The following is a 15,000-nucleotide window of genomic DNA, read 5'->3' as shown; positions in this document are numbered from 1 at the left end:
TTGTGTTGTGGTTGTGACCAGGTTGGTGTTGTTCTGGTTTTGTGGGGATGTTGTGTTGTGGTTGTGACCAGGTTGGTGTTGTTCTGGTTTGTGGGGATGTTGTGTTGTGGTTGTGACCAGGTTGGTGTTGTTCTGGTTTTGTGGGGATGTTGTGTTGTGGTTGTGACCAGGTTGGTGTTGTTCTGGTTTTGTGGGGATGTTGTGTTGTGGTTGTGACCAGGTTGGTGTTGTTCTGGTTTTGTGGGGATGTTGTGTTGTGGTTGTGACCAGGTTGGTGTTGTTCTGGTTTGTGGGGATGTTGTGTTGTGGTTGTGACCAGGTTGGTGTTGTTCTGGTTTTGTGGGGATGTTGTGTTGTGGTTGTGACCAGGTTGGTGTTGTTCTGGTTTGTGGGGATGTTGTGTTGTGGTTGTGACCAGGTTGGTGTTGTTCTGGTTTTGTGGGGATGTTGTGTTGTGGTTGTGACCAGGTTGGTGTTGTTCTGGTTTTGTGGGGATGTTGTGTTGTGGTTGTGACCAGGTTGGTGTTCTGGTTTTGGTTTGTGTGGGGATGGTTGGTGTTGTGGGGGATGTTGTGACCAGGTTGGTGTTGTTCTGGTTTTGTGGGGATGTTGTGTTGTGGTTGTGACCAGGTTGGTGTTGTTCTGGTTTTGTGGGGATGTTGTGTTGTGGTTGTGACCAGGTTGGTGTTGTTCTGGTTTTGTGGGGATGTTGTGTTGTGGTTGTGACCAGGTTGGTGTTGTTCTGGTTTTGTGGGGATGTTGTGTTGTGGTTGTGACCAGGTTGGTGTTGTTCTGGTTTTGTGGGGATGTTGTGTTGTGGTTGTGACCAGGTTGGTGTTGTTCTGGTTTTGTGGGGATGTTGTGTTGTGGTTGTGACCAGGTTGGTGTTGTTCTGGTTTTGTGGGGATGTTGTGTTGTGGTTGTGACCAGGTTGGTGTTGTTCTGGTTTTGTGGGGATGTTGTGTTGTGGTTGTGACCAGGTTGGTGTTGTTCTGGTTTTGTGGGGATGTTGTGTTGTGGTTGTGACCAGGTTGGTGTTGTTCTGGTTTTGTGGGGATGTTGTGTTGTGGTTGTGACCAGGTTGGTGTTGTTCTGGTTTTGTGGGGATGTTGTGTTGTGGTTGTGACCAGGTTGGTGTTGTTCTGGTTTTGTGGGGATGTTGTGTTGTGGTTTTGTCCACCTGTCTACCAGATGGTATCTCAGTCTTCTTAAGCCCCAAAGCATCATGTGTGGCCAGCTGAGACAATGGCATCCCCACAGGGGGCCCGTAAACACGGCAGCTCGACCACTGTCCAGTAACAACACTGTGTGTATGTGTGCTTATCTATGAAAAGAGGAGACCACCAAGCTGTTGCCATAGTAACTGCTGAGTTGATCCTTTGTATTTGGGAGCTGGCTGCAATCTATTAACTCTGCTGTTTATTTCATTAACACATGACTCAATGTGTCTAATGAGCCACATTAAGGAGCCAGAGTTGGGAGGAGGGACTCATCTTCTGTCCAATCAGGACCAACAGATCAGAGGATTGTCAGTAGAGTCTGCTAATCATAGTCAGTCTCACAGTCCCAGTAGAAAGGGGGGTAGTCATTGTATTGATCAGGGGTCAGTTGAAGCCTTGCTCCACAACTTCAGAAGATGATCAGGTTAATATGTGTTGATTATCTCTGATAGAGCCAGGACACAGTCTAATAATGGCCATTTAGTCCTGCCAGTACTCATGAGTCAGTATATAACAGTGTGTTGTGAGATATTACCGCTTCAATGCATTGATTATGGACATGGCATTGATAGGCTAGGTGGAGTGCAGGGATCTAGTGAGCTCACATTCCTCAGTGATATTTCACACGTGCCCTCTCTCTTCCTGTAGGACCCCTCGGGCGTGCCTTAGGCAGCTCTGTCATCGTGTCTGGTTCAGTTTTTTGTCAGAAGAACAAAAACAGCCAATTAATTACATCGCTGGAGCACAATACAAAACCTAGTTCCTGTTATGGCAATAACCTGCTGAGGCTTCTATACTCCTTCTCCTTCTCTCTCTCTATTTCTCTCTCTTTCTCGCTCTCGCTATTTGTCCCCTCATTAGCTGAAGACAGCGAGTGGCGACAAAGCTAGTCGCCCATTAAAATGCTTTCCATATTTTACTGCATTGACCTCGCTTTGTGTGCGTGCCTCTGTGTGTCCAGCTGCTTGGTTTAAAGACGTGTCCCACAGGCTGTGTTTCTGCTCCTGCTGAGACCGGGGCTTTGACCAGACCCCCTGACTGCTGGGATGCTGTCTTTAAATGCAACTTTAATCAGACAGTCACAGAGGGAGCGTGTGTGTGTGTGAGCGTGTGTGTGTGTTAGCATCAATTTAAGAGGCTCCAATCTCCCTTGGCTGGTTCACAGAAACAGCAAAGATTTGAGCTAATCTCTAGACTTCCTGTAACACAGATCAAATCAGAAGCACCAGGACCAGAACTAAAACAGACAAGAATAAATCCAAAGCAGACGACATGAAGAGCTAGAAAACACAACAGAAATCCTTCCTGGAAGCATTCTTTGACAAACATAGCCATGAGAGAAATGTGTGTGTGTGTGTGTGTGTGTGTGTGTGTGTGTGTGTGTGTGTGTGTGTGTGTGTGTGTGTGTGTGTGTGTGTGTGTGTGTGTGTGTGTGTGTGTGTGTGTGTGTGTGTTATCATTAAATCCCTGTGTCCCAGTGGGAGTGTGAGACAGGAGGCAGGGCAGGGCGAACCGACGGTTGAGGGATGCAGGGAAGCGTGCTGAGATCAGGAACGACAGGGACCCATGAGACACACAGGATTAATATTTCATAGAGGAAATTAGAGAGAGCGAGGAAAGCAAAAGGGAAATAGAAAAATGTAAGCGCTAGAGGGCATGTCTATTCAATCGAGAAATAGTTGTGTGTATGTATGATTTTGCATGCACGTGCGTGTTCGTGTGTTTGCCATTGATTCCTACTGTGACAACCCCAGCTCCAACTGTGAACAATGAGTGACACTTTGACCTCACCTGACCCGTCACAGCTTGACCCCTGACCTTCAGTCTGAAGTACGGCGAATTAGAGCAGTGAGCGTAACTTCCTCATTTCCTATGTGTCAGAGGTCACATCGTCTGGTGGTAAATGTGTAAAACAGGGAGTTTTGAGTCTGTGCGGAGTCTGAGTGGATTTCGGTGGGAAAGCATAGGGACTCAGGAGAGAGTAGTCTGTTTGTTCTATAAACAATCAATCACTCTGAAGTAGCTAGTGGAAACAGGGACTAGATCTGCGGTGTGTCAGATGAATTGCAGGCTGTTGACACAGCTCCTTCCTATAGTTTTACCCCCCCCCCCTTCCCCCCAGATAACAGACGAGTAGACCTTACACAGACTGACAGCCAGAATACCCCACCCCCCAACAGCTCACATATACAAACGTGGTCTCTTTCTTGAGTAAGGCTGTAATCTTCTCTAGTTGCGCAGTGATTGGCTCAGTGTTCTGTCACTCGTGGGGGCACTACATCACCGCCGAATCTACAGGGAGAGCTCGGCAGTTATATTTATATTTACAGTGCCTTGCGAAAGTATTCGGCCCCCTTGAACACTGTCTTACCCAGCTGCTGTCCGATTCAACTGAACTGTAAAAGAGGTTGTGTGTGTGTGTGTGTGTGTGTGTGTGTGTGTGTGTGTGTGTGTGTGTGTGTGTGTGTGTGTGTGCGTGTGCGTGTGCGTGTGCGTGTGCGTGTGTGTGCGTGTGCGTGTGCGTGTGTGTGTGTGTGTGTGTGTGTGTGTGTGCGTGCGTGCGTGCGTGTGTGTGTGTGTGTGTGTGCGTGCTGCCTATCGTTATCCTAAAAGGTGTTGTAATCCTCTCTAGCTGGCGAACAGTCAGATCTGGGACATTGACTAGGAAAACATAATACCTAAGTCAGTTGACTGTTTGGGGGTGACGATTTATCTTACTATTTCTAGCGATCTGCGTGACGGTTATTTTCGTGGAAAAGTTTCATTTATTTGATGTCTTCCTATCTCAAAATGATATCTAAATTAAAAATATACAAATCTTAAAGTAACTTCTATTGCCATTGCCAGCTATGTAAAAATAGCCTACATAAAGCCAAAAAATGACAACATTGCAGCCTGCAGTTAGAAAATATCCTGATGAAAATGATCACATTGGCTGTACATGGCCTGTCTGCAAGGAACTTGAAACATTGTATCAACTACCAACTGTTTGGTCCAGCCCAAAGCTTGTGCTAACAAACTTTCAACGTTGTATAAAATATCCTGGACCCTCAGAGTTTCCCATGCCAGTGAGATCTGGACAGACACAGCAGTAGGCTATTTGTGCAGGTAGGCCTAGTTGATGCTGTTTCCACCAGATCAGAGCATCACCCCCCCCCTTCAGGTGGAGTGGTTATTGAAAGGGACAGAGTTGTAAAGATTTTTCAAATAGGCGACCTTGAGGAGCTATTGTCATTCTCAATGGATGTACAAACAGACTTTGTTTCCTTGCTGTTTTGAGGTGAAGAAAAAAAATAGCTTTGAGAAGCTTCACAGCTCATTAGTGTTGGTGAGTTAAGACAATCTGAAACACTATCAGATCCCCAAATGGCGACATATTAACCTACATTTGCGCGCGGGCCAGGTAGCCTGGGCCTACTTCCATGAGTCATCAGGTGTGTGTCCTTACGAAACACAATGACTAAATTAACAAAACTCAGAAATCAAATCAAATTTATTTATATTTATATAGCCCTTCGTACATCAGCTGATATCTCAAAGTGCTGTACAGAAACCCAGCCTAAAACCCCAAACAGCAAGCAATGCAGGTGTAGAAGCACGGTGGCTAGGAAAAACTCCCTAGAAAGGCCAAAACCCAGGAAGAAACCTAGAGAGGAACCAGGCTATGTGGGGTGGCCAGTCCTATTCTGGCTGTGCCAGGTGGAGATTATAACAGAACATGGCCAAGATGTTCAAATGTTCATAAATGACCAGCATGGTCGAATAATAATAAGGCAGAACAGTTGAAACTGGAGCAGCAGCACGGTCAGGTGGACTGGGGACAGCAAGGAGTCATCATGTCAGGTAGTCCTGGGGCACGGTCCTAGGGCTCAGGTGCTCTGAGAGAGAGAAAGAAAGAGAGAATTAGAGAGAGCATATGTGGGGTGGCCAGTCCTCTTCTGGCTGTGCCGGGTGGAGATTATAACAGAACATGGCCAAGATGTTCAAATGTTCATAAATGACCAGCATGGTCGAATAATAATAAAGCAGAACAGTTGAAACTGAAGCAGCAGCACGGCCAGGTGGACTGGGGACAGCAAGGAGTCATCATGTCAGGTAGTCCTGGGGCATGGTCCTAGGGCTCAGGTCCTCCGAGAGAGAGAAAGAAAGAGAGAAGGAGAGAATTAGAGAACGCACCCTTAGATTCACACAGGACGCCGAATAGGACAGGAGAAGTACTTCAGATATAACAAACTGACCCTAGCCCCCCGACACATAAACTACTGCAGCGTAAATACTGGAGGCTGAGACAGGAGGGGTCAGGAGACACTGTGGCCCCATCCGAGGACACCCCCCGGACAGGGCCAAACAGGAAGGATATAAATGGAATGAAATAAACCTAAACTTGTTTCTCTGAAGTGCAGCCTAGGTTGTGTGCGTTTTTTAAACAACGTGTCCACTCTGACAGTGACAACTGTAAAATACTGCGATGATAATAACATATTGAATGTATTAACAGAAATGATGGTAACCAAACAAGCATTGTAGATTAGAAATGAGGGGAATTAATGGTAAATGTACTACTGGTGAGCCAACCCTGTGGCCTCAGCAATGGATTAGTCCACTGAGACAGGCGTCAATCAAGATGTGCCATAAAAAAAATGTTTTTTTTTGCAACTGGCTGAAAAAAAATTCTCAGTTGACCAACAGCCTATCGACCAAACAATCGACCAGTCGACTAAATGGGGTCAGCCCTAGTGTGACCTCTAACCCCATCCTCTAAGCTTCCACCACAGTATTACTGGAATACAGCTGGAGGAAACGTTCAGGACTAACACACACACACACACACACACACACACACACACACACACACACACATACATTTACATTTACATTACATTACATTTAAGTCATTTAGCAGACGCTCTTATCCAGAGCGACTTACAAATTGGTGCATACACCTTATGACATCCAGTGGAACAGCCACTTTACAATAGTGCATCTAAATCTTTTTAGGGGGGTGAGAAGGATTACTTACCCTATCCTAGGTATTCCTTGAAGAGGTGGGGTTTCAGGTGTCTCCGGAAGGTGGTGATTGACTCCGCTGTCCTGGCGTCGTGAGGAGTTTGTTCCACCATTGGGGGCCAGAGCAGCGAACAGTTTTGACTGGGCTGAGCGGGAACTGTACTTCCTCAGTGGTAGGGAGGCGAGCAGGCCAGAGGTGGATGAACGCAGTGCCCTTGTTTGGGTGTAGGGCCTGATCAGAGCCTGGAGGTACTGAGGTGCCGTTCCCCTCACAGCTCCGTAGGCAAGCACCATGGTCTTGTAGCGGATGCGAGCTTCAACTGGAAGCCAGTGGAGAGAGCGGAGGAGCGGGGTGACGTGAGAGAACTTGGGAAGGTTGAACACCAGACGGGCTGCGGCGTTCTGGATGAGTTGTAGGGGTTTAATGGCACAGGCAGGGAGCCCAGCCAACAGCGAGTTGCAGTAATCAAGACGGGAGATGACAAGTGCCTGGATTAGGACCTGCGCCGCTTCCTGTGTGAGGCAGGGTCGTACTCTGCGGATGTTGTAGAGCATGAACCTACAGGAACGGGACACCGCCTTGATGTTAGTTGAGAACGACAGGGTGTTGTCCAGGATCACGCCAAGGTCCTTAGCGCTCTGGGAGGAGGACACAATGGAGTTGTCAACCGTGATGGCGAGATCATGGAACGGGCAGTCCTTCCCCGGGAGGAAGAGGAGCTCCGTCTTGCTGAGGTTCAGCTTGAGGTGGTGATCCGTCATCCACACTGATATGTCTGCCAGACATGCAGAGATGCGATTCGCCACCTGGTCATCAGAAGGGGGAAAGGAGAAGATTAATTGTGTGTCGTCTGCATAGCAATGATAGGAGAGACCATGTGAGGTTATGACAGAGCCAAGTGACTTGGTGTATAGCGAGAATAAGAGAGGGCCTAGAACAGAGCCCTGGGGGACACCAGTGGTGAGAGCGCGTGGTGAGGAGACAGATTCTCGCCACGCCACCTGGTAGGAGCGACCTGTCAGGTAGGACGCAATCCAAGCGTGGGCCGCGCCGGAGATGCCCAACTCGGAGAGGGTGGAGAGGAGGATCTGATGGTTCACAGTATCGAAGGCAGCCGATAGGTCTAGAAGGATGAGAGCAGAGGAGAGAGAGTTAGCTTTAGCAGTGCGGAGCGCCTCCGTGATACAGAGAAGAGCAGTCTCAGTTGAATGACTAGTCTTGAAACCTGACTGATTTGGATCAAGAAGGTCATTCTGAGAGAGAGATAGCGGTAGAGCTGGCCAAGGACGGCACGCTCAAGAGTTTTGGAGAGAAAAGAGAGAAGGGATACTGGTCTGTAGTTGTTGACGTCGGAGGGATCGAGTGTAGGTTTTTTCAGAAGGGGTGCAACTCTCGCTCTCTTGAAGACGGAAGGGACGTAGCCAGCGGTCAGGGATGAGTTGATGAGCGAGGTGAGGTAAGGGAGAAGGTCTCCGGAAATGGTCTGGAGAAGAGAGGAGGGGATAGGGTCAAGCGGGCAGGTTGTTGGGCGGCCGGCCGTCACAAGACGCGAGATTTAATCTGGAGAGAGAGGGGAGAAAGAGGTCAGAGCATAGGGTAGGGCAGTGTGAGCAGAACCAGCGGTGTCGTTTGACTTAGCAAACGAGGATCGGATGTCGTCGACCTTCTTTTCAAAATGGTTGACGAAGTCTCTGGTAGACTGTAGATACTATACACCTGTCATGTCTCTGGTTCTCTGGTAGACTGTAGATACTATACACCTGTCATGTCTCTGGTATACTGTAGATACTATACACCTGTCATGTCTCTGGTAGACTGTAGATACTATACACCTGTCATGTCTCTGGTCCTCTGGTAGACTGTAGATACTATACACCTGTCATGTCTCTGGTAGACTGTAGATACTATACACCTGTCATGTCTCTGGTATACTGTAGATACTATACACCTGTCATGTCTCTGGTAGACTGTAGATACTATACACCTGTCATGTCTCTGGTTCTCTGGTAGACTGTAGATACTATACACCTGTCATGTCTCTGGTAGACTGTAGATACTATACACCTGTCATGTCTCTGGTAGACTGTAGATACTATACACCTGTCATGTCTCTGGTAGACTGTAGATACTATACACCTGTCATGTCTCTGGTCCTCTGGTAGACTGTAGATACTATACACCTGTCATGTCTCTGGTAGACTGTAGATACTATACACCTGTCATGTCTCTGGTAGACTGTAGATACTATACACCTGTCATGTCTCTGGTAGACTGTAGATACTATACACCTGTCATGTCTCTGGTAGACTGTAGATACTATACACCTGTCATGTCTCTGGTCCTCTGGTAGACTGTAGATACTATACACCTGTCATGTCTCTGGTCCTCGGGTAGACTGTAGATACTATACACCTGTCATGTCTCTGGTAGACTGTAGATACTATACACCTGTCATGTCTCTGGTAGTCACAAGACGCGAGATTTCATCTGGAGAGAGAGGGGAGAAAGAGGTCAGAGCATAGGGTAGGGCAGTGTGAGCAGAACCAGCGGTGTCGTTTGACTTAGCAAACGAGGATCGGATGTCGTCAACCTTCTTTTCAAAATGGTTGACGAAGTCATCTGCAGAGAGGGAGGAGGGGGGATTCAGGAGGGAGGAGAAGGTGGCAAAGAGCTTCCTAGGGTTAGAGGCAGATGCTTGGAATTTAGAATGGTAGAAAGTGGCTTTAGCAGCAGAGACAGAGGAGGAAAATGTAGAGAGGAGGGAGTGAAAGGATGCCAGGTCCGCAGGGAGGCGAGTTTTCCTCCATTTCCGCTCGGCTGCCCGGAGCCCTGTTCTGTGAGCTCGCAATGAGTCGTCGAGCCACGGAGCGGGAGGGGAGGACCGAGCCGGCCTGGAGGATAGGGGACATAGAGAGTCAAAGGATGCAGAAAGGGAGGAGAGGAGGGTTGAGGAGGCAGAATCAGGAGATAGGTTGGAGAAGGTTTGAGCAGAGGGAAGAGATGATAGGATGGAAGAGGAGAGAGTAGCGGGGGAGAGAGAGCGAAGGTTGGGACGGCGCGATACCATCCGAGTAGGGGCAGCACACACACACACACACACACACACACACACACACACACACACACACACACACACACACACACACACACACACACACACACACACACACACACACACACACACACACACACACACACACACACACAGAGTGACTGCATGCGTGATGGAGTGTGTGGTTCTTCCCTGTGGTGTTTTGAAAACAGCCCGTTTGCCCCTGATTGCAGAATGAGGTGTTTTTTGAGACACCCATCCTGTTGACCACTGCCGGGCACGGGAGGGTGATGTTGGGGGTCCAGAAGAGGAGGGAGGGAGGAAGGAAGGAATGCTAAGAAGAATAATGTGTGGTGAGCGCTTTGGTGCCTACTGCAGTGGCTGCTATGCATCACCTTACAAATGATCTATGGTTCATATCCTTGTCTAGCTGCCTGTCTCTTCATCTACACCTCTCTCTCTCTCTATCTCTCTATCTCTCTCTCTCTGATTAGTCTACCCTCTGTTCACTCATATTCACATTCATGACTGGAGGGGTACAGACAGGGCAGTACAGGTGTGTGTGTGACAGTCCCAGGGTTGTCACGCTGAGAGGTTCAGTGGGTTCCTCCCTCCTGCTGTCTGTGTCCATATCTTCCCCCTCCTTCCCTCCCTTCCTCACCGCTCCCTTTCTCACTCCATCTCTCTCTTTTTTCTGTTCCTATGAATCTCCCACTGGTCCCGTATGTTTACCTCCTCTGGGCTTGTGGTTTGTGATTCATGTCTGTCTGCTGTAGTTTGTCCATCTCTCTGTGTGACTGTCTAACCATGCTTGACCGCCTCTGACCATATCTGACCATGATTGGCCGCCTCTGACTGTGTGACTGACCGCTGTCTCTTAGTCAGAGGCCAAATATGGGTGTACAACATGCTCCTCTGTTTATTCATCCATCCTGTTTCTGTGTGTGTGTGTGTGTCTATGTTATTTATTTTCACACTTAAAAATCATAAAGAACCAAACAGACTTCTCCATTGCTAAGAGTTTCTGCACTGTGGTCATGTTCCCCATTTCCCCATTCCAAATTCCATTCCTATTCAATGTTGGGAATATTGAGTCAGGCAGTGAGAGGGCAACCATTACTCAGAGACCTTAGAATGGGGGTCCCATCATTGGGGATGAGGGGAGAGACGTATGGATTCTGTTCAGTCAATCGTCCTGATAGACGTGGCTAGAAACTATTTGGAACAAATTGGCTACTTTAGCTACCGCTGGCGACATGTGACTCAGCTTCCCGGTGGGAAGCAACTGCTGCCCGGTGGGAAGCAACACACATAGGCAAGCACTAGCCTCTTCGCCCGACCATATTGCTTCGTTCCGAGAGACCTGCATGATCACACAGCTAAATGACCCTTCGACCTACTCAAAGACCTATACTCAAAGCTAACCCGACCAATAGACCACACACAGAGGTACAACGATAATCAAACTAAACTCATCTGTCCAGTTAGTGTTCTGATTATAGCAGTATATATATGCATCTTTTGAATTAAAAAAAATTATAAAACTGCACATTTATTGGTCTTTTATTGTCCCCAGTACAAAGTGCACCTGTGTAATGATCATGCTGTGTGTGTGTGTGTATGCGTGTGTGTGTGTGTGCGTACATATCAGTGTGTGCTCATGCACGTTAGTGACTGTGTTTTTGTGTGTTACTAGCCGTGTGTGTGTGTGTGTGTGTGTGTGTGTGTGTGTGTGTGTGTGTGAGAGAGAGAGAGAGAGAGAGAGAGAGAGAGAGAGAGAGAGAGAGAGAGAGAGAGAGAGAGAGAGAGAGAGAGTGACAGTGACAGTGGCAAGTGAATTGATGCTCTCTGTGTGTAGATAAGATTAGCAGCAGATTAATCCTCCAGTATCCCATAATCCCTTGCTGATAGATGGCTGCAGATGTTGTGTGATTACAGACCTTGATGAGCTTGTGCAGAGCTATTTATAGGGAGGCGACAGTATGTAATCAAACTCACAGTGAATACAGTGCTTCCCAATATACACTCCAGCCACTCCTTCAATGACAGTTTTACATGACATATGTATGCCAACTTTGGATCTGATTTAGTATCTTGTTATTCTGGGCTCACTGTTGTGTGTTGCTGTAGTTTCTGCTTGGTTTGTGATGCTTGACTTCCTAGAATCCTTTGCATGTCAGAAGCTGTTATTGGTGGGATTTGGGAGGGAGGCTGGCTCTGTTGTGTCTTTGAGCTGAACGCAAAGGGAGAATCACTAGAGAATCCCTACTGCCCAACAGTAGTTCATAGAGGAAGGTGGAAACACCAAACGCCCTTAGTAACCCTTTGAGGTGGGTGGAGTCCATGCGTTGGACTTGGTAGAACATTTTCACTGATTCACAAAGAGTTGCTGATTTAATAGGCTTGTAAAAGTCCACAATAGGAAGTTGAGAATAACATCCCCGAATACTCACACCCTAAATGGTTCATGTAATTTAATTGAGCAACAACATTTGGTTATGTAAATCGAGGAGAAGGAAGAGGAGGAGGAGAAGCAGGAGGAGGGATGTTAGTGTATGAGAGCTGGGGCCGATGGAAGATGAAAGGTGGTGTGTGTTATGCTCGGAGTGTGTGTGTTTGGATGTTTGTGGAACACACAGACGCTCTCACAAACTCTGGGTACAGGCTGGAGACGGCACCCTTACCACTCTGTGCATTGACAAGACAGAGGGATAGAGGAAGGGAGGGAGGGATGGAGAGAAAGTGTAAGGACCGACGCTGGAGACAAGAAGCAAGTACAGGGAGTGAACATTTAATGGACAACAGCCATCAAACAAAACACAGACAGCGTCTGGACAGGAGGAACAAAACAACATGACGACAACAAACTGAGGAACAGACAGATATAGAGAGGGCAATCGACAATGTGAAGGAGTTCAAGTGAGTTCAATGAGCGCAGATGGTGACAGGTGTGTGTAATGAAGGGAAGCCTGGTCGCCTCGAGCGCCAGAGAGGGGAAGCAGGAGCAGGGCGTGACAGAAGGGGGTATTGGGGAGAGCAAGAGGTAATGAGAGAGACTGATACAGAAAGTCAGTGGCGGGGGGGTGATGGGGTGATGGGGTGAAAGAGAGAGGCTTTAAACTTCAATAGCTATTGGGTGAAATACCACAGTGTGCCATCACAGCAGCAAGATGTGTGACCTGTTGCCACATGAAAAGGGCAACCAATGAAGAACAAACACAATTGTAAATACAACCCATAGTTATGTTGATTTATTTTCCCTTTTGTACTTGAACTATTTGCACATTGTTACAACAGTCTATATAGACTTAATATGACATTTTAATTGTCTTTATTCTTTTGGAACTTTGAGTGTAATGTTTACTGTTCATTTGTATTGTTTATTTCACTTTTGTTTATTATCTACTTTACTTGCTTTCGCAATGTAACATATATTTCCTATGACAATAAAGCCCTTAAATTGAATTGAATTGAGAGTGTAGAAGGAGAGAGAAAGAGTGGAGGGAGAGAGAGAGAGAGTGGGGAAATAGAGAGAGAGTGGGGAGAGAGAGAGAGTGTGGAGAGAGAGAGAGAGTGGGGAGAGAGAGAGAGTGAGGGAGAGAGAGAGAGTGGGGAGAGAGAGAGAGAGTGGGAGAGAGAGAGTGGAGAGAGAGAGAGAGGAGAGAGAGAGAGAGGGAGAGAGAGAGAGAGGAGAGAGAGAGAGAGTGGGAGAGAGAGAGTGTGGAGAGAGAGAGGAGGGAGAGAGAGGGAAGAGAGAGAGAGAGAGAGAGAGAGAGAGAGAGAGAGAGAGAGAGAGAGAGAGAGAGAGAGAGAGAGAGAGAGAGAGAGAGAGAGAGAGAGAGAGTGGGGTAGAGAGAGTGGGGGAGAGAGAGAGAGAGGGACACACAAGTGGGGGGAGTATTGTGCCTTCTGAACTCAGAAACAGACCTAACAGCTAAATCTCTGATCCCTTTACCCACAATCCAGCTGACCATAGCCCATATTATCATCCATATCAACCTGTTTATTTCTGCTTGGTACAGTCCATCATAATATAGCAGATAGATGAGGAAGGTCAGATCAGGGTCACGTGTGTGTGTGTGTATGTGTATGACTAAGCGCTCAGCACAAAGGAAATGAGCATGACCCTCGCTGAGAGGGCATTTGATGAATGGAGCCAAACAGAATGGTGCAGGTGAGATGAGGCTGGGCTGTGACACAGGTGTGCTGGCAGGTGGGCCTACTGGTCCACGTAGTGGGAACACTCAACTGTACTCTGTACATTGTAATACTAATGCCTTTGATGTACATCAAGAGGCCTGTGTGTGTGTGTGTGTGTGTGTGTGTGTGTGTGTGTGTGTGTGTGTGTGTGTGTGTGTGTGTGTGTGTGTGTGTGTGTGTGTGTGTGTGTGTGTGTGTGTGTGTGTGTGTGTGTGTGTGTGTGTGTGTGTGTGTGTGTGTGTGTTTCTGTGCGTGGAAGGTGATCAGGTGATCCAGGTGTATTAACACACACCAGACATAGCAGATTAAATAGAGCTGTGTATGTGTGAGGACCTGGAGGCACTGAAGCAACATCTGTAGATCAGGCATGTGAGTTACTTGTGTGTGTCTCTCTCTCCCTCTCCTCTCTCTCTCTCTCTCTCTCTCTTCCCTCTCTCTCTCTCTCTCTCTCTCTCTCTCTCTCTCTCTCTCTCTCTCTCTCTCTCTCTCTCTCTCTCTCTCACTCTCTCTACATATTAGGCCTACAGCCCATAGATGCAGTAGAGGATAAATGAGAATGATTGAGTGAGTGGGACAGTTTGTTACTGTTAGCACCCAGCACAGAGGAGGCTTTCATTCAGATACATGTTGGCATCCATCGTTATTAGCAACAGGCCTGCTGGCAGCGTTTCGGAATGGATATCTGACCCACTACTGCCATTTCCAGTAGGAGAGAGTAATCACCCCCAGATATCATGGATGAATCCTCATTACTGTTCTGTTCTCTAACACGGTCTCTGCTGCAGTCAGTGTGTGTGTGTGTGTATTCTGCTGAAAGAGCAGTAATTGCCTGTAGGGAGCAGGAATGAACTGCATTATTAAGAAGCTGCTTTCACAGCCAGGTGACAGGTCACCCATCACACTGAGGTGTACAGGGGCATCTCTTCCCCCTCTCCTACTGAAGGTAAGGTATAATGGTATAATGGACAGTCTGCGGTGGTTCGTTACACTAACAAGCACTCAGCTCTCATCCATTCCCCTGGTGACAGAAACGGATATGATTTTATCCACAACATGCCGCACAAACAGGAAACGATGCACTGGGTTAGAAACAAAGATACCCCCCCCCCCTTAGATCAGTGAGGATGATGAAACATAGAACAGAGAAAAGTAAGGCTCTCAAATGTATTGTTGTTCACCCACACCCACTGTTCTGTTCAATCTCATGTAGTTATTCAGTGGGCTCTTTCATCCAGTAATTAAAGTGTTTGTATTGTCTGGCTGTTGGTTTGTCTGGCTGTTGGTTGTGTGTATAGGGACCTGGCCTTGTAGTTTAGCTGTGACAGTGCACTTGACCCCTACATTTGGTTGTTGTTGCTGTTGTTCCAGTGTGATTGGGCATTGCTAACGGTCCTCTCTCTGTTCCTTCTAACAGTCATGCGGAGGAACCAGTTTGCGGCGGACGTGTGCTGTAGGAAAGGCTCCCGCAACGCACTGCAGGAACTCTACAACCCCACACAGGTAGAAACCATCTCTCTCTC

At 47.6% G+C, this 15,000-nt stretch overlaps 2 protein-coding genes across 7 annotated transcripts in view; both read left to right on the top strand.

Annotated features, from left to right (window-relative positions):
- The window catches only part of LOC118365964 (carbohydrate sulfotransferase 11-like), a 113,145-nt gene that overhangs the window by 31,028 nt on the left and 67,117 nt on the right, over positions 1–15,000 (top strand). For all 6 annotated transcript variants that reach the window (XM_052492230.1, XM_052492229.1, XM_052492228.1 and 3 more), the window contains exon 2: positions 14,895–14,980. In XM_052492230.1, coding sequence (XP_052348190.1) covers positions 14,895–14,980 — 86 coding nt within the window. The remainder of the gene's footprint in view (positions 1–14,894; positions 14,981–15,000) is intronic.
- LOC118365888 (E3 ubiquitin-protein ligase TRIM39-like) overlaps positions 1–15,000 on the top strand; it is a 95,088-nt gene that overhangs the window by 30,812 nt on the left and 49,276 nt on the right. The window contains exon 2 of the mRNA XM_052492222.1: positions 14,895–14,980. The gene's annotated coding sequence lies outside the window, so the exon portion shown is untranslated. The remainder of the gene's footprint in view (positions 1–14,894; positions 14,981–15,000) is intronic.

Source organism: Oncorhynchus keta, chromosome 33, assembly GCF_023373465.1.
Source record: "Oncorhynchus keta strain PuntledgeMale-10-30-2019 chromosome 33, Oket_V2, whole genome shotgun sequence".
In the NCBI taxonomy this organism is placed as follows: domain Eukaryota; kingdom Metazoa; phylum Chordata; class Actinopteri; order Salmoniformes; family Salmonidae; genus Oncorhynchus; species Oncorhynchus keta.
The sequence above is the reverse complement of the archived record's forward strand: the minus strand, read 5'-3'. Positions and strand labels throughout refer to the sequence as shown.